General features: G+C 37.1%; 1 protein-coding gene across 3 annotated transcripts in view; it reads right to left on the bottom strand.

Moving 5' to 3' along the window:
- ADAMTSL1 (ADAMTS like 1) overlaps window positions 1-26,675 on the bottom strand; it is an 891,281-nt gene that overhangs the window by 270,900 nt on the left and 593,706 nt on the right. For all 3 annotated transcript variants that reach the window (XM_074330337.2, XM_074330338.2, XM_019739192.3), the window contains one exon: window positions 24,335-24,571. In XM_074330337.2, the coding sequence (XP_074186438.2) occupies window positions 24,335-24,571 (237 nt within the window). The remainder of the gene's footprint in view (window positions 1-24,334; window positions 24,572-26,675) is intronic.

Genomic DNA, 26,675 nt, shown 5'->3' with positions numbered 1-26,675 from the left:
TGATTTATACAATCACTTGCGTAAATACATCACACACCCTCAGTCTGAGATTCAGTTCTCCCATGGGTTTTAAGACGATAATCAGATCTACTTTATATACTTGTTGAAAGGATTTGATGTGATCGCTTATATAAAAAGATCTAGTATAGGGTCTAGCACATAACAACTTGGACCATTTATCCAGAAATTTCTGGGACAATTCTATTTTCAAACCTTCTACTTCATAGTCCACATACGTGTCGGCCCACATGTGCTGGTTACTTTGGGGGGATACGTGGCCATTGCATAAATAGGAGGTATTTGCTCCTAAATGTGACAATGAATCTGAAGCTGTAAAGGAGGACTCAGTGACCTGAGCACTTGCAGACTTACTGTCTCACAATTCTGGGGACAGGGTCCAGTTTGCAAAAGCTCAGATCTGCTGCTGCCCCTCTGGAGTTGACAACAGCAAATGTGAATTAAGATCCCAGCCTCTGTCCTGTGGAAGAAACAGACCCTCCTTTAGAGGGCAGGGCAGATGGAGCTTCCTTGGAGATCTGTTTTTAACTCCCCTCTACCCTGACAGAGTAGCCAATGAAACAGAAGCAGCCCGGTTCACTCTGGGAAAAGACAGCTGGGAGTTTTTAAGGATTCTGTTAGAAATGAGAAAACCTCTCTGAAATGGCTGGGAAGCAGCGAATCGTCTCCTCTGCAGCCAATTTAAATGAGAGAAGAATGCTTAGGATTCTTAAAATATCCTTCCTTAACTCTCCATTTCTAGACCACTAATCCGGAGTTAATTCAGGGCCATTTTCAAATATGTATAATGAGTAACAATCACTACATGTATTTGTTTACACAAAGTAAAGATTTCTCAAAGTCACTCTTTTCACACCTGAAGTCTGAGGAAAGATACGTTTTCAGGGGCCTGGAGCAAGAGCTTGGGGTCCTGTTTTCTCCATGGGAGCCTTCACTCATAGGGCTGTGTTGATATAACAGCTGAATTTAATGAAAGAAAGGGAGTAATCAAATCCATCTTGGTTAGAAGGAATATTCAAAATCTATTTCTCTTAATGGGGGAAGAAACCTTGGATCTGAACGTGCAAGCCAAAAACAATTCAGTTTTTCTTCCTTTTTTTTTTTTTTTTAAGGAGGAAAAGTAGCCTTCCTGAATCTGGGAATTTGAATTGCTGATTCATCAGAATTAGCAATAAACCAATCAAACAGCAGTCACAAAGTCCTAAGAGAAAAGTGGACTGGATAATTTTTAGTGGGCCAAAAATTCCCTAAACCAGATGAAAGGTTAGCTGCTGGATGTGATTGCATTGGGCTAGAAAAAGGCTGACGGTGATCAATTTGGCCACCCTTTCAGTCTCTAGGCTTGGATAGGACAATCAGTTGCATTTTGCTGAGTCACTGCAATATTGACAGTGGCAACATGAACTGCTGCTTCTTTTATTTTAGACAACAACAAATTCACTCAAAGGCCCTGAGATAAAAATAAATAACTGCATACATTTTTCTCATTCAGAAAGATTAAGAAAATTCCATTAGCCACCCACTCACATACATAAAAATGAATTCTTATTCTTTTCTATTGTATTCCTAGTTTAAAACCAGCTGAAACTACAAATTTCAAATTTGACAGAGTTCAACAGTCAGCATATGTCTAATTTGAGAATAAAAATAAATGAACATTTAAATTTAGAAATATTTTAAAATTCATTTTTATAATAGTTATAGTTGTTTTTTAGTCAATTTTCTACAACTACCTAAAAAAAAGTTAACACAAAAGCTTATATGTGTGTTATCTTCTAACCTTCCTAAAGGTATCCCGGATTACCTGCTTTAGCACCTTACCTTAATGCTTCCTGGTACACCACGGGCAAAGAAAAAAAAGAAATTTCTATGATTCATGCAACAATCATAATTTGGCCATATTAAACCAAGTAACATTTCTTCCACATATATTATATATAAGACATGTAATTTGAGATAACAAGTTTATATTTTTAAAATAATGTGTTCTTATCAATACAGATTTAGAATCTACGTGAAATCTAAACAAAAAAGTTGCCAAATTCTGCAAGACTGAGTCTATCAAGCACCACATTTGCTAGCAAAACATGATTTAACCATTTATTTTAAGGTTTTTAAATGTTGTCATTTCAAATGGATTCTTCACATGGTTTTGACCTAGTCTTCATGCCACATTAAAATTCTACTATTTAAAGTTGAACTATTTCCTGTAGGTGCAGCTGTGTTACAAGGAATAATTTAGTAGGATACATATCAAAGAGAAGATGAAAACATTTGTTATTATCAACATGAGAATTTCTATGAACATGGTGGGTGCTCCCAGAACACCTAGGCATTCATTGAGTTCTCAAATGTTTTCCAACCACAATTTTTAAATTCTTTGTAATAAATGTGTCAAGAGCAAGGACACAGATTTCCCTACAAGTGGTTGCTTGTCTCAGAGAGGGGTGGTCTTCCCAACTGAGGTCCACGAAGCCTCCTGCTTTGTGGCTAGGGAATGGCAGTTGTAACTGAGTTGGCAGGAGGTTGAAAATAAATACTGTCAGCCACAATTCTTCTGAAGGGTGGGAAATTATATGAGGAAACTATAGACTGTGACAATGGACAATTCTCACTTATCAAATCTGATGTCAAGAAGAGGAAACAATAAACAGTGAACAGGAAAAGAATTGGGATTCTTATGAAGCATCTACTTTGGGCGAGGTGTTCTGCAGAGTTCATGAAGCCTGTATACAAACTCTGGGACAGCCCACATGACAAAACCAAAGCAACGTCCCATGTCACCTACCTAGAAAGGCAGAATTGAACTTGTAGCCTCTTTCTGATAAATCACTCCTATTACACTGGATCGCCTAATGTACCCGAGAACGTTTACGTGAACGGTGTCCACGTCTGAGAGAGTAGAAGCACCACATCCATGCAGCAGCCACTCACATCAGAGCACACTGTTTTAAGAGATCGTTTTTGAGGGAATGTTTGCCATCTGCTTCCAAACCAAGTCCAACACGCGTCACTAGTGTTCACTAAGCGTGCTTTTTAGTACCCAACTAAGAGCACTCTGGAGAGGAAGATGCTCCCGAAAGGCAGCTCCTTGGGAGACAAGAACTTTCAGAAAAGATTCCGAGGCTTTTTCCAATAGTAAGACAATAAGTCCCTGGCAATTTATTTTCAATGCTTGCCTGTAACTTGGCTTCAGCCCTAAGTCAGTTATTACCTTAAGCGGAGGGGAAAACATCTCCAGTAGCAGCTGGCAATACTACGGAGAAGGGAGGAGTGCGGAGCGAGAGAATGGAAACAAACTGAACTCAGCCCAAGCACTGCTCACATCTGGGCAGCCTAACCCCGCAGAGACCTTACAAAACCTGCCAAGGGCCAGTGATCGTGACCTCCTTGTGAACTTTTGATTCGTACCACGCAGTGTCAGAAAGGAGAAGAAAACCCAGAATGACACATTGTCAATTCCACAGCACGCTAACTGGAACACACGGTTCTCACAAATTGTATCTGCCTCTGAGCCCCCTCCCAACCTGGGTCAAGGGCCAGGGTGTGTGACAAGAAGAGTTTGGTCAAATATGAAAGCACCTTTGCACTCAGCTCTGACCCTCTCTGTCAAAAATAAAATAAAAACATTTGGAAAGCATGTGAAAAGAGTATTTTCACGTTAGCTTTTATTTGGGAACCTCACATAATTTGCCAAAGCAGGAAACTGTCAGCTTTAGCTCCAAAAATGTTCAAGAGGACAGTAGCAGGGGTGATGCAAGTACAACATAAGGACCCTAGGCAGAACTATGTGAAACTTGCATTCCATATATCCTGGGGGTGCCAAAAAAATGTATGCAAGTGGACACTTTGGTCAGTGTTGCTCAAGCAATAGTTCATCATAATCAGAAGTGTCTGGATGCTGATGGTAACCACTTTGAGCACCTCTTGTAATTGCAGAAATAAAATGTGACTTGCATTCATCTTTTGTTATCAGTATATATTGAGTATTACAATTTTAATAGTTTTCCTTTTTTAAAATGTGTATACATTTTTTGGCACCCTCTGTTTTCTCCTGAAGGTAAAATTCTGTCTCCAGCCTGAACCAAAAGCTGTCCATCCCATTCCTGCTCAAATTTCCTAAAGTGAGGGCAGAAGCCACTGCTGAGCACAGTCATGCATTGCTTTATAGTGTGCATACTGTCAAGCTTACCTTCCTGGACCAAGTGCTTATCTGACCGTTGCACAAGTGATAACTTCTTTTGTAACGGGATTAGAACTTTGTATAAGACATAACTGCTTTCTCAACTACATGGCTAGCCCTTGGTTCTAAGCAGATATGAAGGGAAAAAGGCTCTATTTTGTAAGTAGTCATTTAAATTGCAGATGTGCATTCAGCCTGCTAAACATGTACTTGCCATCATAAATCAATACCCGAATACATAGCAGGCTGTCACTCTCAGAAACATCTCGTTGGTATGCAAAGCAACACAGCTATACTTTTATTTCTTTTCTGTAGACAGCATCTCACTATTTTCATGGTTATTCTCTGAGCTTGGGAGCAGCAGAGGGAGAAAAGGTAGGGAAGAATACAGGCTAGAGGAATTCAGGCACAAACGTTTGTCAACTGCCTAGAGAGGCTGGAGACGGTTCAGCATCATGATCTCCATCACAATGAGCAAGTCCTTTGCTTAGCACCCTTTATATGCATGGTATTGTACTAGCTGTTAAAGGGCAAAAGACTGAACAAGGCACAGCTGTGCGTTAGAGGGCTTTATAACCTATAAGTATGGGCGTAAGAGTAGGAAGCAGCGCAGGGGGGAATGAAAACGGGTGCAGCTTCTGTGGAACGCTGTGTGGAGATTCCTCATAAAATTAGACAAAGAATTACCATATGATCCCATAATTCCAGTTCTGGGTATATTAATGCAAGAACTTGAACAGATATCTGTAGGCTCATGTTCATAGCAGCAGTATTCACAGTAGGCAACCCAAGTGTCCATCAGCAGATGAATGGATACACAAAATGTGGTGCATATTGTTAAATTAAACAAGGATATCATTAGACTGATGTGGCTCTAATGCCATAGCCTCCTATCTAAGTAAACCAAAATATAAGCCTGTAAATGGCTCAACGTTACAAAATAAAAAAATACCAAGGACAGCCAACTAGGCTTTAAGCTATTGCCAATCAAATAATTTCCTTTCTTCACTTCCTACTTTCTCTAAATAAGTCTTTCCCCTGGTTTCTGTCGGTAGAGCTCTCCTAACTTCTGCTTTCATGCTGCTTGATTCTAAACTCTTAAAATTTATAATATGCCACACTTATCTTTTAACAGTTCGTACAATGGGTATTATTCAAACTATAAAAAGGAACGGAATGCTGACACATGATACAACAGGCTCGAACCTTAAAGATATTATGCTAAGTGAAATAAACGAGCCACAAAAGGACAACTATTGCATGATTCCAATTATATAAGGTACTTAGAATAGTCAAATTCATAGAGACAGAAAGCAGAAAGATAGTTACCGGAGGCTGAGAGAAGGGGAAAATGGGGAGTTATGGTTTACTGGGTTTGGGGCTTCCATTTGGGAAGATGAAAAAGTTCTAGATATAGATAGATGATGGTGATGCTTACACATCAATGTATATGTACTTAATGCCAGTGACCTGTGCACCTAAAAGTGGTTAAAATGCTAAACTTTATGTTATGCATGTTTTACCACAATTTAAAAAAAAAGGAGGTAGAAAAACAACAGACATAATAATTAACACATAAATGGAACTGAGTAAAGAAATACTCAGCAAACATAAGCTCTGATGTTGGTTTGTTGTTATGGAGGAGCTTTGCAGTGACACCATTACTCTAACATCAGCTAGTCCTATGGCCACCTTCTATTGGACGAGGACAAAGTCCCCTGTGTTTGTACTTCCTGTTCTTCCATTGAGCAAGCATTCCATGGACCCAACCGTACTCCACTGTGCAGTGCAGTGCAGTGTAGTACAGTATGGAATAGTGTAACAGCTGTGGAACCAGATGGGTCTGAATTTGAATGCAAGCTCTGTTGCTTATTAGCGACATAAACTTGTTCATGCTGCCACATCTCTCGATGCCGTGGTTTCTTCTTCTGTAAAACAGTACAAATCATACCTCCAAAAGTGGTTGTGAGAATTCATTGTAAGAACGTAAAGTTCTTAGAGTTTACTAATGGGAGCAGCTACTACTACTACTACTATTACATAATTATAACAACAAGTACAGCTGTGGACGTTGCAGAAATGAAAAAGAAAGTGGGTGCTAATGTACTGTGTTTCCCCAAAAATAAGACCTAGCCGGACAATGAACTCTAATGCGTCTTTTGGAGCAAAAATTAATATAAGACCTGGTCTTATTTTACTATAATATAAGACCAGGTCTTAATGTAATATAATATAATACAATATAATAAGGTCTTATATTAATTTTTGCTCCAAAAGACGCATTAGAGCTCATTGTCTAGCTAGTTCTTATTTTCGGGGAAACATGGTATTATATGTTTTTAAAAATTGTTCTCTGCTGTTCTTCAAAACTCAAAAATGGAACTCTTACTTTACATAAAAAATTATTTTCATTCTTCAAATAACTTCACTGCCCTCTGAGAACTTGCCCACTGATCTAAGATAAGGGAGAAAAATGGGATTATTCAGAGAGAAGGTGTCAAAATTCAGAGAGAATTCAGCATTACAAATACATTGGTTGTGCCCTTAGTTGACCTTCCAGTCCTGCCACTTCTCAATGTCTGAACTACTGGGGGTGCAAAAAAAAGTATACAAGGGGACACTTTGGTCAATGTTGCTCAATCAGTAATTCGCCATAATCAGAAGTGTCTGAACACTGATCGTAACCACTTTGAGAACCTCTTGTAATTGCAGAAGCCAAATATGACTTGTATTCATCTTTTGTTATTGGTGTATATTGAGTATTACAATTTTAATAGTTTTCCTTTCTTAAAGTGGCACCCTCTGTATTTATCTCCATGTGCCATACACCCCTCTATGAGGAAGGAAAGTCTTGACAAACGAGATATAACAGATTATCTAGAGGAACATACTCCTTGATCAATATGGACAACTGAGAATTACCTGTCTCTATTTGCTTGAATGGGAGAATAAAAGGGTCTTATGTACTAGATTTGGGGTACATATGGGGCTGGTTTTTCATCAGCATAGGGAGGGTTGATGGAGGAGGTGAGATGTGAGCTGTGAATTAAAGAATGGCAGCAGTACTTTGGAACAATAAAGGCAGGTTGCCAAGTCCCCCCCCAAAATCGGAAGCAGACCAGAAGGCTGGTTTGGGGCTTGAATCCAGGTGGGTCCAGATTTCAGGGCTGGTACTGTGCTAGACACATTCCTCCAGCCTGCAAACCAGAAACTTCTTTCTTATAGCTCCACAAAAATCTTGCTGGAATCCATTAAGACACTGTTTGAACCCCAGTGAACTTTTGGCTGAAGAAGAGAGGAGACTCATGTTTGCAGAGGAAGGTTCATCTTGTCCTAGTACAAAAAGACTTTAGTATGAACCAAGACAGAGGTTTTTCATGGCTTGTCTACCAGTATTAACTTCTGAGTATATCCAGGCCATCAGATTCACCCACCAAAGGATGAAAGATGCAACTCACACTGTCCAGGGAACAGAAGAAGGACTCAGGATGGAACTATTCTCTCATTGGCAGTCGGAAGTAACGAAATCCTATCCGACTTAGGTTGAACGAGTACATTTCTACTACCTGTAATCAGAAGATTCTTAACATAGAGCACATGCATTTTGCCTGGAGGAACATTTATTTTCCTACCCCAAAACTAAATGCATAGAAAGAAATTTTGTTAAGATGTACTCCTAGCATTTTTAAAATGAGATGGCAAAAACTAAAGAAGTTAGTTTAAGGTTTTAAGAAATCTGAAAGAAAAGAAACAGAAGTGAAGGAGATAATACCAAAGTAAATCTACAATATTCTGGATTTGAAGAGCAGTGGGCTTTATTGCTAGTACAAGGTTGGAGTCAAGGGAAACAAAGATAACATAAATAAGATATGTAATTTCAAGTATAAGAAATTTTATTTTTTTCCTTTGTAAATAACCATCTGCACAGATTAAGATTTTATATTTTCATATCTTAAGATTTTTTTAAAAATGTGAGTATTCTTTACCTGATATTCACCCAAATGTTCTTTGAGAAGTGTTTAATGTGGCTTCCAATTGACTTAGAAAAAATTTTCACAAGAGTTCCTTTTACCCAGAAAAATAGTTATATGTACCAGTCCCTAGAGCCAGTTCTTAGCAGATCAGAGTATAGGAAGCCCCACCAATGATAACAAGTTTCTCCTTTCTCTTCTTCCTGACAGAAGCTGGAAAACCAGCAGTCAACAGGGCCCCTAATCGTTGGCATCCAGTGGCAGATTTTTATAGGCCCAAAATTCTGGGAGGGTTATTTAGGAGGGAGGTGTGCTTCTGAGAGGCAGTATGATAAAATGAAAATAGAGTCAGACAGGTCTGAGTTCAATTCCTAACTCAGCCACTCACAAGCTATATAAACTTGGGCAAGCAAAGTAACTTTCTGGGTTGTCGTTGGGGTTCCTGTGAGGTTTAAAAGGTACTATGTCATGCTTGGCACAATGTCTGGCATGGTTAGTGCTCAATATACGAGGTGGATATTTTATTCTTTTTATCATTCTCATGATGATAACTTTAACTCTTTCTCCTTCCCCAGAGAAATACCTAGCCATTGGAGAAGGGTCAGAAATGCAAATAGCTACAGAGACCAGGCTGTGGAGGAAGGATGCTGGCTTGAAAGTGTTCATACCATCTCAAGGCTGCAGCAACTGTTCACCTCTATTAAATGGTGGCTGTACTGGAGTGCAGAACAAACGTTGCAGAGCTGATTTTTTTAAAGAATATGTTGTAAATCTGAATTTTTGCTGGAAATTTTATTTTTAAGTACCGGCAACTCATTCAAATTTTTCAAAACCGCACTAAGTGTACTGAACAAAAGTTGTCAATGGGATGTTATTTGGCGGGAGGATTGCTAGTTTGCAACCTCTGCTTTAGAGCCATGAAAATCATCTGGGCAGAAACCTAAAAAACAAAACAAAACAAAATCTATACTCTGAATTATAGAAACTTGGAGACTACTTGGGAAAATAGGAGGCTAGACCTACATAGCCTTAGTGAAACTGTTCTACAAACAGATTGCCAAAGAGAGCATGTTTTGAATGAGCATAAAAATATTTCTCTGGATTAAAAAAAAAAAGCCCATGCATGAAGAGACTCACTGCTCCTCTGACCTAGCCCTTCTAAGGGCTCACCCCCTCAGCATGCACCACATATACCTGACCTAGGACACACCTGGGGAAGAAAAAGACAGGTGCCAGAAGAGCTGTACCTGCGTCACCACTGAGTGGGTCTTTGCCTTAATTAGTCAAATTATATCCTTTATCCAAGCAAAGTAAATCCTGACTAGGGCTACCCCTGGTCAAGAAAAACCAACAAAAACTTTCATCCCTAGCTAGATCACATAAAACCAAGAGTGGGAATGGCTGCTCAGATATCATATCATGTTGTTCAACAAAAGACTGTTGTGTGGCTGGATGAATCAAGAAATTAACATATCTTTCTGTCAACCAAGCAAGACTAAGGTTTCTGTCTGTGGAGCTGAGACTCACCCAATGGGAAGAATTCCTCCCCCACCAGGAGAAAGAAGGGGACAGAGAACAGGGCAGTAGTCAAGCAGAGTTGAGAATTTGAAAAAACAAAACACTGGCTATGTTCTTCTATTTTAATGTGACTTTGGCCACTTCTTCCCAAGCTTCCCTAGCGCCTGCCCCCTTTCCCCGAAATAGCTGTTGTTTCTTTAAATCACCTGCCTCTACTGGCAAAGAAACTAAACTGGTACCCAGGTGCAATCATAAACCTAGGTGCACATGGGACTAGCCAGCCACCAGCTCTTGGCCACTGTGTCATCGCTACAGCTTGCAGGTGCAGTAGGTTTGCTCTTGGCATTTCTGCAGGAATGAAAGTGGTACACATTCAGTTTTTTAGAATGTTTATTATTGGCAAGGTTTTCTGCTTGTAGTTTCTTTTATAGTACAACTCTTTTTAAGTGAATGGAATGTTCTGTGATAATTTAGCCTCAAGGGAGTGAAATTTAGCTCAGGGATTGAAATGCACTTAGTAATGGTGAAAGAGACTAACAAAATGAATAATCCAAATCAAAAGAAACGACTTTAAACTCTTCTTAAAGGTTCTTAAAAACATACCTACAAAAAGCATTTGCACTGAATACAGATTAAACAGCACTGGACTGGGCTTCAGAAGAACTGGGCTGAGTCTTCCTGGCTCTGCTTCTTGCTAACGAGAGACTTTGGGTACCTGCTCCAATGCTCAGTGTCTTCAGAAATAGAATGAGGAGACTCAGGCTGGTGATCCCCAAGGTCCCTGTCAAAGCCATTATTTTGTGATTAGCTTTGAAAAGAGGTTCAAAATATCTCCTGAGGCCTCTGAATTTGTCTGGGCCTCCCTGTTCTATTAACCACACAGATCATTTTCTTGTCTTTTGCTCTAGATTTCTCAGATTCTGAAGTGTCCTTTTGGATCCCAAGTAGTCAGCCCGCAGCAAAAACACATTGTTCCTTCTTGATTTGAGCTCCTCCGGGCAGTCTAACCAAAAGGCAATAGAAAGGAAGGTCGGGTTTATTATACTAATTTTAGGTGCTTGGGTAGATTTTTCTGATGCTGGCAAGCCGCCCTTCCTAGGATTGTTCCAGGAGAGTCACTGGCCACCAAGAGTGTGCTAAAACTTGGGTAAAATTATGTGCATGGCGCAAAATCTGGAAAGTACCTGATGCTTTGAATTGTTTTTATTAGGGATTTTGACAATTAAAGTAGCTATAACACTTAAAAAAAATTATCCCTTTACCTAACTTGACATTTCCTTGGAAATACGCCAATAGGCCAATGTATAATTATTGACTAATTACTTTTCATATTCTGACTTGATTATTAACATTTTAAAACAATGACAGGAAGTGTCTTAAGACACTCAATATCAAAAAGGCTTCCTCAATTCTACTTTGCTATTTTAATTTAACAACTTTTAAAAAAAAACATCTAAGGCAAAGTTTCAAGTCTTTTAAATTTCTGATACATATAAACCTTGCATTTCAAGTGTTTAGGAAGATTAAGATTTTATGGCCCCAAACTTGATAACCACATTTATTTTGCAAGTTGAACTAATTAAAAATGTGTCTGAAGCTCATCTAGTTTAACCATGGAATAACCTGTAGGAGCAAACCATCTCCAGATCCATCTTCTAATACACAGTTTGGAAAGAAACTACATCATGCTGGAATCCTGATTAAAATTTATAGCCTTCGGAAACCCTGCATTTTTGTGAGTTTAATCCCAGGAAAGATCTAATGCCTTCAGCAATGAGAGTTCATCCAGAGAATCTGGTTGATATACTGAGCAAACCAACAGTTATCTTGATAGAGAAAGTTCTGGGTAGATCTGGGCCATCTGCTAAGCCATGATAAATAACAAGTGGATGGCAAGAGATCCCAACTTATAAATTATTTCTAGCCTAGTATCATAAAACAACAACAACAACAACAAATTAGACTCATATAAATGGACTTTGTTTCACAGCCTGAAGGAAATGAGAATAAGGCCCCAATAAGTTAAAAGATAACAAAGACATTTAGGATGAGTAATTTATGTGATCTAGAGAAAGCTTGATCATTAAGAGACAAAAATCATCAACAGAGATTTATTGATTCGTTGATCCATCCATTCAACAGTCTTATACACAACTCAATGTAAAGAAACTAAAGATGAGTAAGATATGGTCTCTGCCAGTAAGGAGGGGCTAGATGGTCATGAAAATTAATATAAGACAAAGGAAACAGAGAAAAACAGATGCAAGAGATGGGAATGAATATCAGTTCCCCTGGGAGTTTCATGGAAGGACTGTGCATTCTGGGGAAGGGAGTGACCTGAGAGCTAGATAGTAAAGCCTTCCAACCTCCCAAAACCGAAACACAGTGCATCTCCTATCTGCTCCCATGCTGTCCTGGACTTAGAGTTGCATTCGCAGTATTTAGCATAATACCTAGAATTAGTAGATGCTCAGTAAGTATTTGTTGGATGAATGAATCTACAGTACTTAATTTCGCTAAACTTCATTTCCACCTCTGTAAAAATGGTAACAGCATAACCTCACATGGATTCATGTGAGGGTTAAAGGACGTAACATATGCAAAATGCTTCCATAGCACAGTGCCTGGTACATAAGCGCTCCATAAAGAGCAGCTATTATCAGCAAAAGCAATTGCGGTTTTTGCAATTATTTTTAACCTTCTAAACCTCAGTTACTTTTGCACCAACTTAGTATTAATATTAGGCATTGTTACCTCTTTCTTTACAGATGAGAAAAATGAGGGCCTGAAAACCCAATAAGTTAGTCCATGATCACACAGATAATAAGCTTAGAAGTCAGACTTCAAACCTGTATCAGACTTGAGTCCAAAACTCAAGCTCTTCCTCCATCTCATGCTGCTGGTGATTATGGTTATTCCTGTTTGAGCCTCATTGCCCTAAAACTGTAAACGTCTTGAAGACAGCGATCATACTATTTCCTTTTATATCCCCATAGAACCTAGTTAGGACCACATGGCAGCCCTGTTTTAAAAATCAATTGACCTTATCTGGGCCTCAAATATCTCAAATGTAAAATGGAAAGATTCAACTGCACAATTTCAAATTCCCTTCTCAGTTTCAAAACTGTCTTCTGTGAAATCACTCAATGAATGAAGGGCAGAGTTAATACATCATGTAGTTAAATGAATAATAGTGCTTTGTGGAGAATCCACTATACTAGGGAAAAGATCTCTCAAATCCAAATTTATTTCCCTTAAAAAAAAAGGAGATGTGTTCAACTTCAAGTCTGAATGGATATCACTATCCATTCAGCACATATTCATTAAAGATCTGTTATGTGCTAGTTTCTAAATCAGTTTCAATACATACAAATACTTAGGGTCAGAAATGACTTCTTGGAATAATAATGAAAGGGATACTCACCTCAATTAATGGGAAAGTCATATTAATTCTGTCAGAGAGTGAGGTCAGCTCACTCTCAGAGCTCATAGTCTTTAGGTTTAGACCACAGACTTTGTACTTCATTTTAAAATCATGTTTCTTGAGATAGAATTCATATACTATAAAATTTACCCATTTAAAGTATACAATTCAATGGCTTTAGTATATTCGTAGAATTGTCCACCCATCACCAAAATCTGTTCAGAACATTTTCATCAGCTCCAAAAGAATCTTCCTACTCAATTAGCAGTGACTCCCTGATTCCACACCAATCCTCAGCCCTAGGCTACCACTAATTTACTTTTTGTCTTTGTAGAACTGCCTATTCTGGACATTTTATATAAACGAAATAATAGAACATGTGGCTTTTTGTGGCTAGCTTCTCTCCCTTAGCATATCATTTTGAAGATTCATGCATGTTATAGCATGTATCAGTACTTCATCCATGTTCATTGTGGAATAATATTTCACGGTCTGGATAGACCACATTTCACTTATCCATTCCTCAGTTGATGGACATTTGGGTTGTTTCTGATTTTTTTGCTATTATGAATACTGCTGCTATAAACATCTGAATACAAGTGTTTTTGTCTGTTTGTTTGTTTTTGTGGACATATGCTCTCATTTCTCTTGGGTATATACCTAGGAGTGGAATTGCTGGTTCATATGGTGATTCTATGTTTAACATTTTGAGAAACGGCCATGCTGTTTTCCAAAGTAGCTGCATCATTATGCACACTTCAAGAGAAGACACACACACACACACACACACACACACACACACACACACACAAAATGTCTATTTGGTGAGAATGTTGCTGCAATTCTCGTGGAATCCTCTCATAGGCAACAAGTTGATTCTCCAAAGATAGAAAGCATAAATGAGGGAAAAACAGGGCATATTTTTTCTTTAGTGATGATTGCTACTGAAAGCTGAAAGTATGGGCTCCTTGTGGGGAGAGCTTAAGTCCTGTTCACTGCCATGTACCCCAGGGGATAGCTTAGTGACCCATAATAAGCATTCAGTATTTGTTGAGTGAATGAAGAGCTCCAAAAGTCACTTGCAGTAAAGGATAAACTTTGCCCAAAGAGAGGTCTGGCCTTTGCTCTTGGTTCCTGGGAAGTAATCTCTAATCCCTTGTGTCTTTGCCTGGGGACCTTGGGCCATGCCAGATAGTCTACTAACAGTATGATTTATGGTGTGGGCTTTGAAGCACATGATATCAATTCAATCTCTGGAGGGGATGGAGACTAAGGTCAGCGATACAGGTGGTGAACCACATCTATGTGATCAGGCATCAATAAAAACTCTAGATGCCGAGATGTGGTGAGTTTCCATGGTTGGCAGTACTCTATGAATAGAGTCATACATTGTTGCTGGGTGAAGTAAGTGCAGTCCACACAACTCTACTGGGAGAGGACAACGGGGCGATCTGCACTTGAACTCTCCTGGACCCCACTCTATGTACCTGCTTTTGTCCTTTTGCTGTAATAAACTGTAACTGTGAGTATAATAATGCATTCTGTGAGTCCTTCTAGGGAATTATCAAACCTGAGGATAAATTTGGAGATCCTGAACGTGAAGTTAGTATCAGAAGTGAGGGTGGTTTTGGGGAATCTCAAACTAGTCTTAAAGGTGGTTAGGTAAAATTTAGCACAGTCAGTATCTCTACAAACAAATGGCTCAAAGAATCATTTATTACACAAAGCATTACAGGGTAAATCAAGAAACTTGTCTGATCTTGGTAGAACTTTCATTTACTGAAACACAGAATTCCTAAGTTATAGAGTTTCCTTCCTGAGCTATACATAGTCATATTTCTATTAACAAAGAGGCGTGCTTACTGATATTCTTCTCCATTATTAATGTATCTTTGCCAGAGGAAAGGGTGATATATAATAGAAATAATAGGATTTGAATTGTAGCTGTGCCGTTTTCTAGGTATAGGACCTTCTATGAGCCTCTATCTCCTCATTTATTAAGTGGATAACAAAGTTATCCCAAAGAATTGGCACAAGAAGCCAATTGGCACATTGTGATATGCATAATGTACTCTACAAACTATACAACATTAAAAATGATAAAATTTGAAAAAATTTTCTAAATTAGATTCACTCTGCCTTTATCTACTTTACTGAGCCTCTTTGGGAAAATAAAATCAATGACTTTCTCTTTCCCAGCCCATGCTTAATTTCAAAGAAAAAATTAAAAGGATATAACTTTCAAATAAGTTTTTCTATAAAAGTTACAGAAAGAAAGGTCTCCCATCTCACAAACTGAATTATCAAGATGAAAAAAAAAATTCCAATACAGCAGAGAAACCCTTTCCATGAGTAGAGATGATACATGAATAAAACAAGGACCTGACTAGGGTGGCAAGAAAGAAATATTATGCGATGAATAAGTCAGTCCCTATGGAATGTCAATTTGTAGGTCTCTTAGCTATTCAGAGAGAATCCCTGAAGGAAGTTCAAAAATACTATACACTAATTTGACTAAAACATTTAAGGTAATTTATTATCTAACTGGTACATGGTCATAGAAAAGGTTAACCTGACAAATTTTAATCATACATAAATAGGCCTGTGACTATGCAAGCTTAATGAAAACATACCGTTCAATTAAGAAGACACAGTTAAGAGGCAGGAAGAAGGATACAAATTTACTGGGTGAATATGGTAGGTAGTGTACTGTACACACAAGTACATCATCTTCTCATCCCTTACCACTGCCCCAAATCAATGCCCGACCCTTTTCCTATGTTCTACATCCCAATGAATGGCAGCATCATACTTGCTTAAACTAGAAACTGGGGCATCATCCGCACCTCTCAATTTTTCTCTCCTACAACATTTAATCAATCACTAAGTCCATGGATTTTTATCTCGTGATTTATTTTCCAATCTCTCCTTTTCATCCCAATATCAATCTTTGCCCCTTTCCAATCCACTGCCCTCACTGAAGATGGAGTACTCTTTCTAAAATACGTATCTTACCTTATCTTTCTTCTGCTTGAATTATTTCAATAATTTCAAAATGTGTACACATTTTAAGAAAGGAAAACTGTATTAAAACTGTAATACTCAATATATACCAATAATAAACGATGAATACAAGTCTTGTTTGACTTCTGCAATTACAAGAGGTGCTCAAAGTGGTTACCATCAGCATCCAGACACTTCTGATTACGGCGAACTACGGTTTGAGCAACGTTGATCAAAGTGTCCACGTGTATACATTTTTTTGGCACCCCCTGGTATATATATATATATATAATATATACAGAGGGTGCCAAAAAACGTATACACATTTTAAGAAAGGAAAAAACTGTATTAAAATTGTAAAACTCAATATATACTGATAACAAAAGATGAAAACAAGTCTTGTGTATACATTTTTTGTATATATATATATATATATATATATATATACACACACGCACACACACACACACACACACACACACATATATATATATATATCAAATAAACAAGAACGTATGCTATTGTGGGTTGAATTGTGTCCCCCCAAATGATGTTGAAGTTCTAACCCACAACACCCATGAATGTGATCTTACTTGGAAATACGGATTTTGCAGATTTAAATAAGTTTAGATGAGTTCATACTCAATTAGAATGGGTTCTAATCCAATACCACTAGTGCTCTTATAAGAAGAGACACTGGGAAGAAAATATCATGTGAAGATGGAGGAAGAGATTGACGGCCACTAATTAGCGGCAAAGAGAGATTCTACACAGAATCTCAGAGGAAGTATGGCTCTGATGACACATTGATTTTGGGCATCTAGCCTAGAACTGTGAGAGAATAAATTTCTGCTGTTTTAAGCCATTCAGTAAAGAAACCCACCGCATAAAGTAATTTGGGCTTACTTTACCCTGAAGCAAAAGAGTGCAATTGAAATGATTCAACCAGTTAAGAAATGAAGTCAAATCTGTAGTTTAGAAAGAGCATCCTGTTGATGGTGAGGAGAACATAGTATAGTGACTAGATTATACTTTCTTGTATAGGGTGAGGAAATGTAGTATAGTGAAGACAGTATACTTTCCTAGGTACTGTCATATCTCCCCTCAGAGTGTAAGTTCTGGGAGGGTGGGGACTGTGTTTTTTTATGTCCATGCATATATTTCCAGTATCTAGTACACTGTGAATTCCTAAATAAATATTTTTTAAATGAATGAGTAAATAAATGAATGAAGGAACCATTTTTAACAATAACCCCAACAAAAGTATCATTCCTGAGGGAAGAGATCTTATTCAACTTTGTATCCTCAGTACCCAACATATAGCAGGTTAAGAGAACAAATAAACAATGTTCAGAAACAAAGTAATTTGTCAAAATTCAACTGTGAAGCAGCTCATTGCATCTCTATTGTATCATTCAAAGGGGAGAAAAAGACTGTGCGTTCAATCTTTTAAGCAATGCCATGCTTCCATGTGGAATTAGATTACAAAACACAGAAGGAAAAGCGGCCAACTCCTGGTTTCTGACATCACCACCTTTAGAATAACTGGTAGACATTTGATACTAGTGACTTAGGTCACAGACAGAGATGGAGAAATAATCATTCCATTCAATTCATTTCAAACTACTCACCACAGGAATTATTAAAAATGGAAAGACCGTCTTTGTTAGAAGTATGTTTCATTTTAATGTTGCCACAGTATCGACATCAAAACTCCATGATCCAATTTATTCCTTATTTCTTTACTGTATTATTCATTTAAAAACAATATTATATAAGGCATTACTTGAAAGGAATGCTTGTTTTTTTCTTTTTGGAATACCTTATTTTCTGAAATAGCAATAAGCAATATTATAAATATGTAGATTCATTGCAAAAGAGCTGGTTTATACTTGCACTTGGTCTTTTTCATCAACATATATTAGGTATCAACTAGTGAATTTCATTAATTATAAAAATAAAACACACTTTTCTGTATTTGACTTCAAAGTAACCTCAAAATTACTTTTAACAGCAGTACATGTTTTACCTGTAAATTTATGCTTTTCTCTCTCTCTCTTTATATATGTAACAGAAACCAGCTTTGTGCTTTACAACAAATATAAATGGGGTAATTTGGATAATGAAAATAAATGAATAACAGCAGTACTAATAGAGCTGATCCTATTTGTGATGGCTCATTAACTCTGTACAGGATGCAGTTCACTACCCTGGATCAGAGGTTGATAATGGTACAATGTGGAGTTATTAGCATAGGAAGGTTGCAATAGGAAATTAACAGAAGGTCTGTTCATTCATTGGGAAGTCATTATCCCCTTTTATATGTATAACCACGTTAGAACGTGCACTCAAAAGAACCATAAAAATGAAAAGTCAAAGACAAGAAGTAATTTGGGTGCTACTACCAGCATTACCACAAGTTTGTATTTGTCAAGGTCATAGCAAGCACTTCGATGCATTTGATTGCTTAATCCTTACAGCAATCCTATCAGGTAGTTACAAATACTAACCTCATTTGGGATGGAAGAAACTGAGTCTAAGGGATTTGCTCAAAGTCACACACCAATGAGTGGTGGAGCTTAGATTCCAACTAGGTAGGATGACTCCAGAGCCTTTGTTCCTAACTATTCTTAGCGATGACAAATTGCCTCCCTAGTCCTGTCTTATCTGCAACCTCAACTAGTCTAGAATAATAATGAGCAAATAAAAATCCCAGTGTTTTAGTCTGAGATGCTAGGTGGGGAGCGATACCAACAAAATGACTCCCTGCGGGCTATAGGAGGGAGGAAAAGGAGAGAGTGTGGTTTGGAAAGATGTATTAAGTAAACTTATCGTTTTCCTATATAAATGATAGACTTAAAGTTGGACAAAATTTGGGTCCATGGGAGATGCTGAAGAAATAACATAGGGGCAATTAGGTAAGAAAAAGAAAGAAAAGGTATCCAGGTTGAAAAAGAAGTAAAACTGTCACTATTTGCAGATGATATGTTTTAAACAGAAAACTCTAAAGACTCCACCAAAAAACTGTTAGAACTAATAAATGAATTCAGTAAAGCTGCAGAGTACAAAATCAATATAGAAAAATCTGTTACATTTCCATACACTAATAAACTGTCAGAAAGAGAAATTAAGAAAACAATTCCATTATAATTGCATCAAAAGAAAATACCCAGAAATAAATTTATCCAAGTTGGTTAAAGACCTGTACACTGAAAACTATAAGAGCTGGATGAAAGTATTTGAAGACACAAATACATGGAATTGGAAGACTTAATATTGTTAAAATGTCCATACTTTTAACAATATTAATGTGATATATAGATGATGTATTACAGAATTGTACACCTGAAACCTATGTAACTTTACTAACAATTGTCACCCCAATAAACTTTAATTAAAAAAAAATGTTCATACTACCCAAAGTGATCTACAGATTCAATGCAATCCCTATAAAAATGGCATATTTCACAGAAATAGAAGAAGCAATCCTAAAATTTGTATGGAACAAAAAAAGAACCTAAATAGCCAAAGCCATCTTGAAAAAGAACAAAGCTGGAGGCACTATACTCCCTGATTTCAACCTATATTACAAAGGTATAGTAATCAACAAAGTATGGTACTGGCATAAAAAGACAGACACGATGGAACAGGATAAAGAATCCAGAAATAAGTCCACGCAAATATAGTCAATTAATTTACAACAAAGGAGACAAGAACATACAATGAGGAGAGGATAGTCTCTCCAATAAATGAGTTAGGTAAAATTGGACAGCCACATGCAAGAGAATGAAGCTGGACTTGTACCTGACACCATACACAAAAATCAACTCGAAATGGATTAAACAGTTGAATGTAAAACCTGAAACCATAAAACTCCTAGAAGAAAACACAGGGAAAAACTCCTTGACATTGGTCAATACCAATGACCAATTTGACACCAAAAGCAAAGGCAACAAAAGCAAAAATAAACAAGAAGTCTACATCAAACTATAATAAAACTCTAGGCAACCTACAGAAGTGGAGAAAATATTTGCAAATCATAACCCGATAAAGGGTTAATATCCAAAAATATATCAAAACTCATATTACTCAATAGGAAAAAGCCACAAATAATCTAATTAAAAATGGGCAGAACATCTGCATACACATTTTCCCAAAGAAGACATACAGATGTTCAACATGTACATGAAAAGTTGTTCAACATCACAAATCATCAGGGAAATGCAAATCAAAACTTCAGTGAGATATCATCTTATACTGTTAGAAGGGCTATCATCAAAAGGACAAGAAATAAAAAGTGTTGAAAGGATGTGGAGAAAAGGGAACAATTGTACACTGTGCGTAGAATGTAAATTGGTGCAGCCACTATGGAAAACAGTATGAAGTTTCCTAAAAAAAAAATGTTTTTATAATACTACCATATGATCCAGCAATCCTAATTCTGGGTATTTATCCACAGGAAACAAAAAACATTAAGTCAAATGGTATATGTACCCCCATGTTCACTGCAGCATTATTTACAACAGCCAAGACAGGTAAACAACCTAAGAGCCTATCAATAAATGAATGGATTTAAAAAATGTGACACACACACACACGCGCACACACACACAATGGAATATTATTCAGCCAAAAGAAGAGAAGGAAATCTGCCATTTGCAACAACATGGGTGGTCCTCGAGGGCATTATCCTAAGTGAAATAAGTCAGACAGACAGAAAAATAGGGTTGATCTCACTTACATGTGGGAAAAAAAAAAAAAAAAGACAAACAAAAAAACTCCTCAAACTCATAGGTACAGAAAACAGATTGGTGGTTGCCAGAGGTGGAGGGGGGTGGGAAAAATGGGTGAAGGTGGTCAAAAGTTACAAATTTCCAGTTATAAAATTAAAAAGTGCTGGGAATGTAATGTACAGCATGGTGACTATAGTTAACGATACAGTATTGTATATTTAAAAGTTGCTAAGAGAGCAGATCTTAAAAGTTCTCATCACAAGAAAAAAATTTTTGTAACTATGTGTGGTGATGAATGCTAACTAGATTTATTGTGGTGATCATTTCATGATATATACACATATCGAATCATTGTGTTGTACATCTGAAAATATATATGTTCAGATGTGTTGTACATCTGAAAATATAATGTTATATGTCAATTATATCTCAATAAAAAATAAAACAAAATAGAAATTATTTTACTGTCTCGTATGATTCTCTAATGTTACTGAATAAGGATAAGATATCTATTATAAATAGCAATGATTCTAGAATATTCCTGAAGCACATTCACAACAAATACAGATTAACACACTTATTCATGATCTTGGGATAGTCCTCAGGTTTCAATTTCTTCCTTTGTGAAAGTATCTCCTGGCTCTAAAAGTCTAGGATTCCATAGTTTGGGTTAAGAGTTAAAGGTCCAGTTTTGAGACAATGGTTCTTAGTTGCATATTAAAGAGTTATAATTATTAAAATAATTGGGTGCATACAAATGATAAATCTCTAGAGTTCTGCTGTCATTTTCTATCAAGGTCAGATGACATCCAAAGCTGAATATGTGCTTCTTTACAGTTTATCATTTCACTCTGCCCTTCTGAAAATGTACATACTGCATTTATAGTCCATCTTTATTCTACTATCCTCATGCTATTTTCTGTTCCTTCCATCATTTTATAAAATTCAAGTAGTTTTGGGAGCAAGGATTAAAAATTATATCCATTACAAATTCATATTACGTTGTAGTTCTCAATCCCCTGAGCATGATTAATTTTACTTATTGCTTTCTACCCTCTGCCCTAGTTATAATCAAAATGAAAACTCCTTCCTGGTTTTAGATTTAGTTTCCTTTCTGTTTCTGCTGTCACTGCCGTGGCCCAGGCTCATGCTTGGCTTCACCTTGGCAGCTCTGAGCACCTCCTTTTCAGCTGGTCTGATTACCTCCAGGGCCTTCCACTTCAAGCATCCTGTAAATGCAGCTGTATTAATTTTTCTCTAGCAGAGCTATGATTATGTCTTTTCTCTACTAAAGCTCTTTCTGGGTCACTCACTGTTTGCCTAAGTTGTGTCTGCCATTCCAGCCTCCATGATTTCCTCCCCAACTACTTCTCTCTCTTCTTACTGTGTACTTGGGGGTGGAGGGGGGGGTGGGAGAGGGTACCCTGCTCTCCAGCCAAATTACCTCTTAATGTCTAAATGCAATCTGAGTTTTTCCATCTCCTTTACCTTACTATTGCCTCTAACAAGACAAATAAATGAAGAAAATAATAATACCAATTATAATTTCTATGTATAAGTCACAATTCTTTTCATATACTCTATAGTGTCCATTTGCCACTAAACCTAACAAGTCACGTTCATAAGAACGTGGGTCACCTAAGGAGGCATACTTCTACTTGTAACCGAAAGCCCAGCATTATTATTTCATATTTACTATACATAAAATTTATTCTTTCTCTGCTGAGATAGGATTCCCTTTCATTGCCAAGGTACATGAGGCCAGCTGGCAGGATTAGTCTAGGAAAAAAACACACACCATGTTGAACTCCCAAGCAACAGAAACAAATGAAACCTAATTTGCTGATCTGTGTTGTTTATTTTGGTTCATTCATCAGTGTAATACAGTAAAAACAACTTTAAAGTAGATTATCAAGAGACCTGAAATGTAGTCCCATTTCTGCCATGACCAGACATATAACTTTCAGGAAATCATACAACTTTTCTGGTCCTCATTGGTTTTTTTTTTTTTTTTTTTTTTCCATTTACAAAATAGAAATCTGTCATGCTTTACTCAAACAGTATACATGCATAAGGAATTATTATATTATTTGCCATTCCCTACAACACAACCTCTTTTCTCTACCTATTTGCTTTTCAATTCTCTATTATCCCCAAAGCTTTTACAGACTCCATAATTCCATTTCAATGCCACTGAGAGTCCTATAGAAGGAAGCAAACACCACACATCACAAACAATGTTCAAATACTTGTATATTGCTTTTTATGATATTGATTAGATCATCTCTTAGGCCTTTCTTAGCTTTAAAATAGTAAGATTCTCTCTTCAAATTTCTATCTGAAAATCACATATCTCTTGTATATAAAGAAAACTTCAGGTATATAAACATTATCTCCATCCTCCTATCTGAGAAGTGCTTGGACATGCCAAAATTGCCCTGTCTCACGATTCTAGACCTCATGATGGTTTAGTATTTCTCTCTCCCTCTCCTGGACATAAAACTTTGCAGGACATCGCACATCTCTTGTAGTAACTTACACTACAGTTATTCCTTTTATGCCTAAATAAAGATTTAGGTTCTAAATAAACATGTGAATTAGAAACAACAAATTACTGAAGCATATTTTATGTTAATTTTTATACTGCCATCTATGATATTAGAAATTCTGAAGACAGAAAAATTCCCACCATTGTCTTCTTGGGAGGGAGAGGCAAAGATTCTCAAAATGTCCACTTTGTGAAATATAAATGTACACGGTCAAGTATAGCACTTAGGAAAATATAGCAACTGCTTGCTTCCAAACTAGGCTGGTCATCCTAATCCGAAGACTAGAATAAAAATCAAGATGGCAAACATACTAACTCTCCTTCATCTTACTAACGCCCCCCCCCTCAAAGCAGACATTGATACATTGATACCAGACATCAAACCTCTTTGCTATCCCTGTTTCAAAGATTTACCGGCCTGAAATCCGACTTAGTGGACACTGCCATCCATTTCTATACAGTTTATCTGAATTTTTAACAAAATTACAGTTACAATAAAGAAACAAGTTCTCCTACAGTTTACGTGGAGATTTTAGAGCCAACCTCACCTGAGTGATTCTGAAGCTCTAAGCAAATGAAAAGTGATGCCTCCAAATTCAAACACACACACACACAAATGCATTTCAGGGAGAACCAAGACAGAGGAAATTTCAGAGTCTAGTCCAAAGGGGATATGCAATTTTCAAGAATTTTCATTCTTCCACCGTCAAGTGAGAGTCAAGGAAAGACATAAAAATTCCAGCCCACTTTCCCTTAATATAAAATACAATGCTTGCAGTTTTAACTGAAATTAAACCTCCATTTTCAAATGGATCATTATAAACTCTAGAAAAAGTGACACTGAGGGATTCAGACAGCAGGACTGTATTAAAACTATTTACACAAAGACACTAAAAGCTTGTGGAAAAACAGAAATGACAAGAAGCCAGCACTTACTTGACATAAACCACTGATGCACATATCCAAAGATTCAGTGTAGCAACGAGTCCCATCTAAGACCTTGGGGGATAGTTCAACAACCAGGGTTGTTCCTTTGGCCTGGCACTTGAGTGAACATGGGTTGTCGGGGTCATTAGACACAGGAAGCCATTCATAGAACTGGCCGTGGTACTTGACATCATTATGGGCGGAGCATTGCTGAGCTCGGAAATCACCTGCTTCTGGTGGGCAGTCCTGGAGAAGACAGGGGGGAGAGACACACACAGGTTAAGAGGGCCGCCCCAAGCAGTCAACTGGAACAGGTTTGTGGTCTGTCAGATCTTTGGAAACAAAGCAGACATTCGGGTCATTACAGATGGATCCCCCACCATCATCTGAGAGGTCATATGATTGATTCTCAAAATGTAGAGATTTCAGAGAGTAATCACTGTGAAATACATTTTCTGACAGAAATTAAATGGGAAAGAAGCCAACATGAAATAGGTCTGATTAATATTAGCTGGGAAAGTAGCTGTTTTGAAATAAATTTTCTGAAAGATGTTGATTGGATGCTCCATGGATTCCTCCACATTGTAATATTATTTTGATTTCCTAATAATTTAAGTAGAACTTACTAAAGTCAGAGGGCAAGTTGAAAGCATTTCTGTTGGTATCAAGAGCTATGACAATATTTTAGCACACAGCAGCAAAGGTATGATAATTTCATTCAAAATTTTTTGTGGGGTTGTTTGTGATTTTTTTCCCCTGAAACTTAGGCTGCACAGTATCTAGAATTAAACATGGGAAATGCAAATGAGAAAACATTGTTTATACATGAAATTCTTTAGCTTAAGGCAGCGCGGCAGAGTGGAGAGGTTTGAACTTCCTCCTCAGATGGGAGTGTGGCTGCGCAATGGTGGGTCTCTCTCTGAGCCACAGTTTCCTTATGGTTAGAACAGAGACAATAACAATACTCAGCTCTCAAGGTCATTCACTGTGAGAAGTTCAAGAGTTTACACTGTCCAAATACAGGCACGAGGGAGACAGTACATAGGGGCTAATAGAGTGATTATCTAATGAAACCACCGAAGAAAAAGAGTTGGAGAAAGGAGAGTCTCTGAATTTGGATTTTAAATAATGTTGGCAGAGACCAGCAGAAAACAAGAATGTTTTAAATGTATATTTGATAAAGGGCATTTTAAAATGTAAAACTGTAACTAACAATGGCTATTATCTAATGAATGATAAACCAGTGAAATCACGTAAGATTTAACTTTAAAAAGGTAAATATCACCTATTCCTTGTACAGGATTTTTGATAGGTCTACTTTGTGCTACATGTGTTCAGATTGGGATATACTGTATAGAATATCCATCTGTGGAAAGGCTTTTATTATAATTTTCACCTCAAATAAGGAATTTCCATGTGGTCTTTAGCAGTTCCTGGTTACTACATTATCACATTTTTAGAGTTCTCTTATATAAGTTTTCACTCTCTGAAAATCTCTTTATATCTAAATAAGCATTCCGAGAATAGCATTACTCTATTTTATAAAATGGAATTCCTGACTCTTTTTTCAAATTTTAGTGGCATTATTAAGAAGCACCTAAGGCTCTAATATTTGGGGAAGCATATATTTTCTTGGCAAGATGGGGTACAAAAATTAAATACTTACTTAGGATAAACATAAAAAGCTCAAAATATAAACTCTCAAAGGAATTTTATTGTTAGTATTCCGTATGTTCTCAGAGTTAATAAAACAGTACTGAAGGAAAAGAATTAATTTATTTCACACAGGTATATGTACAGGTACCCAATAAGACTTAAGTGATTTTGAATATTGTCTGAGAAAAGTAAATTAAAATTCATTACTTATTAATTTCTTAAATGAGAGACTACAGTTTAAAACTTTTTAAAAAGATAAACAAATGTGTGTTTTACTTTGTTTGTTGATATTAACTTGTTTGTTGTGAGAAATAAAACAGAACCACAACCTGCAAAACGATGCTATGAATCACAAAACAGGTAAATTACATGATAGTCAACACAAACTATCTAAACTTAGATGTTTTGATACTAGCTCTTTGCAGAACATGTGTTCCAAGGTAAGAGTACAAGCTGATTTAATATTAACTCTTCATGGACTTATGTTCCAAAGACAAGACTGCTAATTTACTAGGTAACAAAGCCTACCAGTCTCTGCCTACACCTCACTTACCAGGTTCTGTCCTAAAATAACCCTCTGATTTACCACAGCCCCCAAACTCTACCCATCCTTTCCAGAAATTCCAACACCTGAGACACTACAGAGACTGTGAAGGTGCTGCTTCCCCTTGTTTACCAAGTTTAATAAAACCAG

This window comes from Rhinolophus sinicus, chromosome 16, assembly GCF_057876585.1.
Source record: "Rhinolophus sinicus isolate RSI-liver-muscle chromosome 16, RSI-T2T, whole genome shotgun sequence".
Taxonomy (NCBI): Eukaryota; Metazoa; Chordata; class Mammalia; order Chiroptera; family Rhinolophidae; genus Rhinolophus; species Rhinolophus sinicus.
Note: the sequence above shows the minus strand (reverse complement) of the source record. Positions and strands in the feature narration are given on the sequence as shown.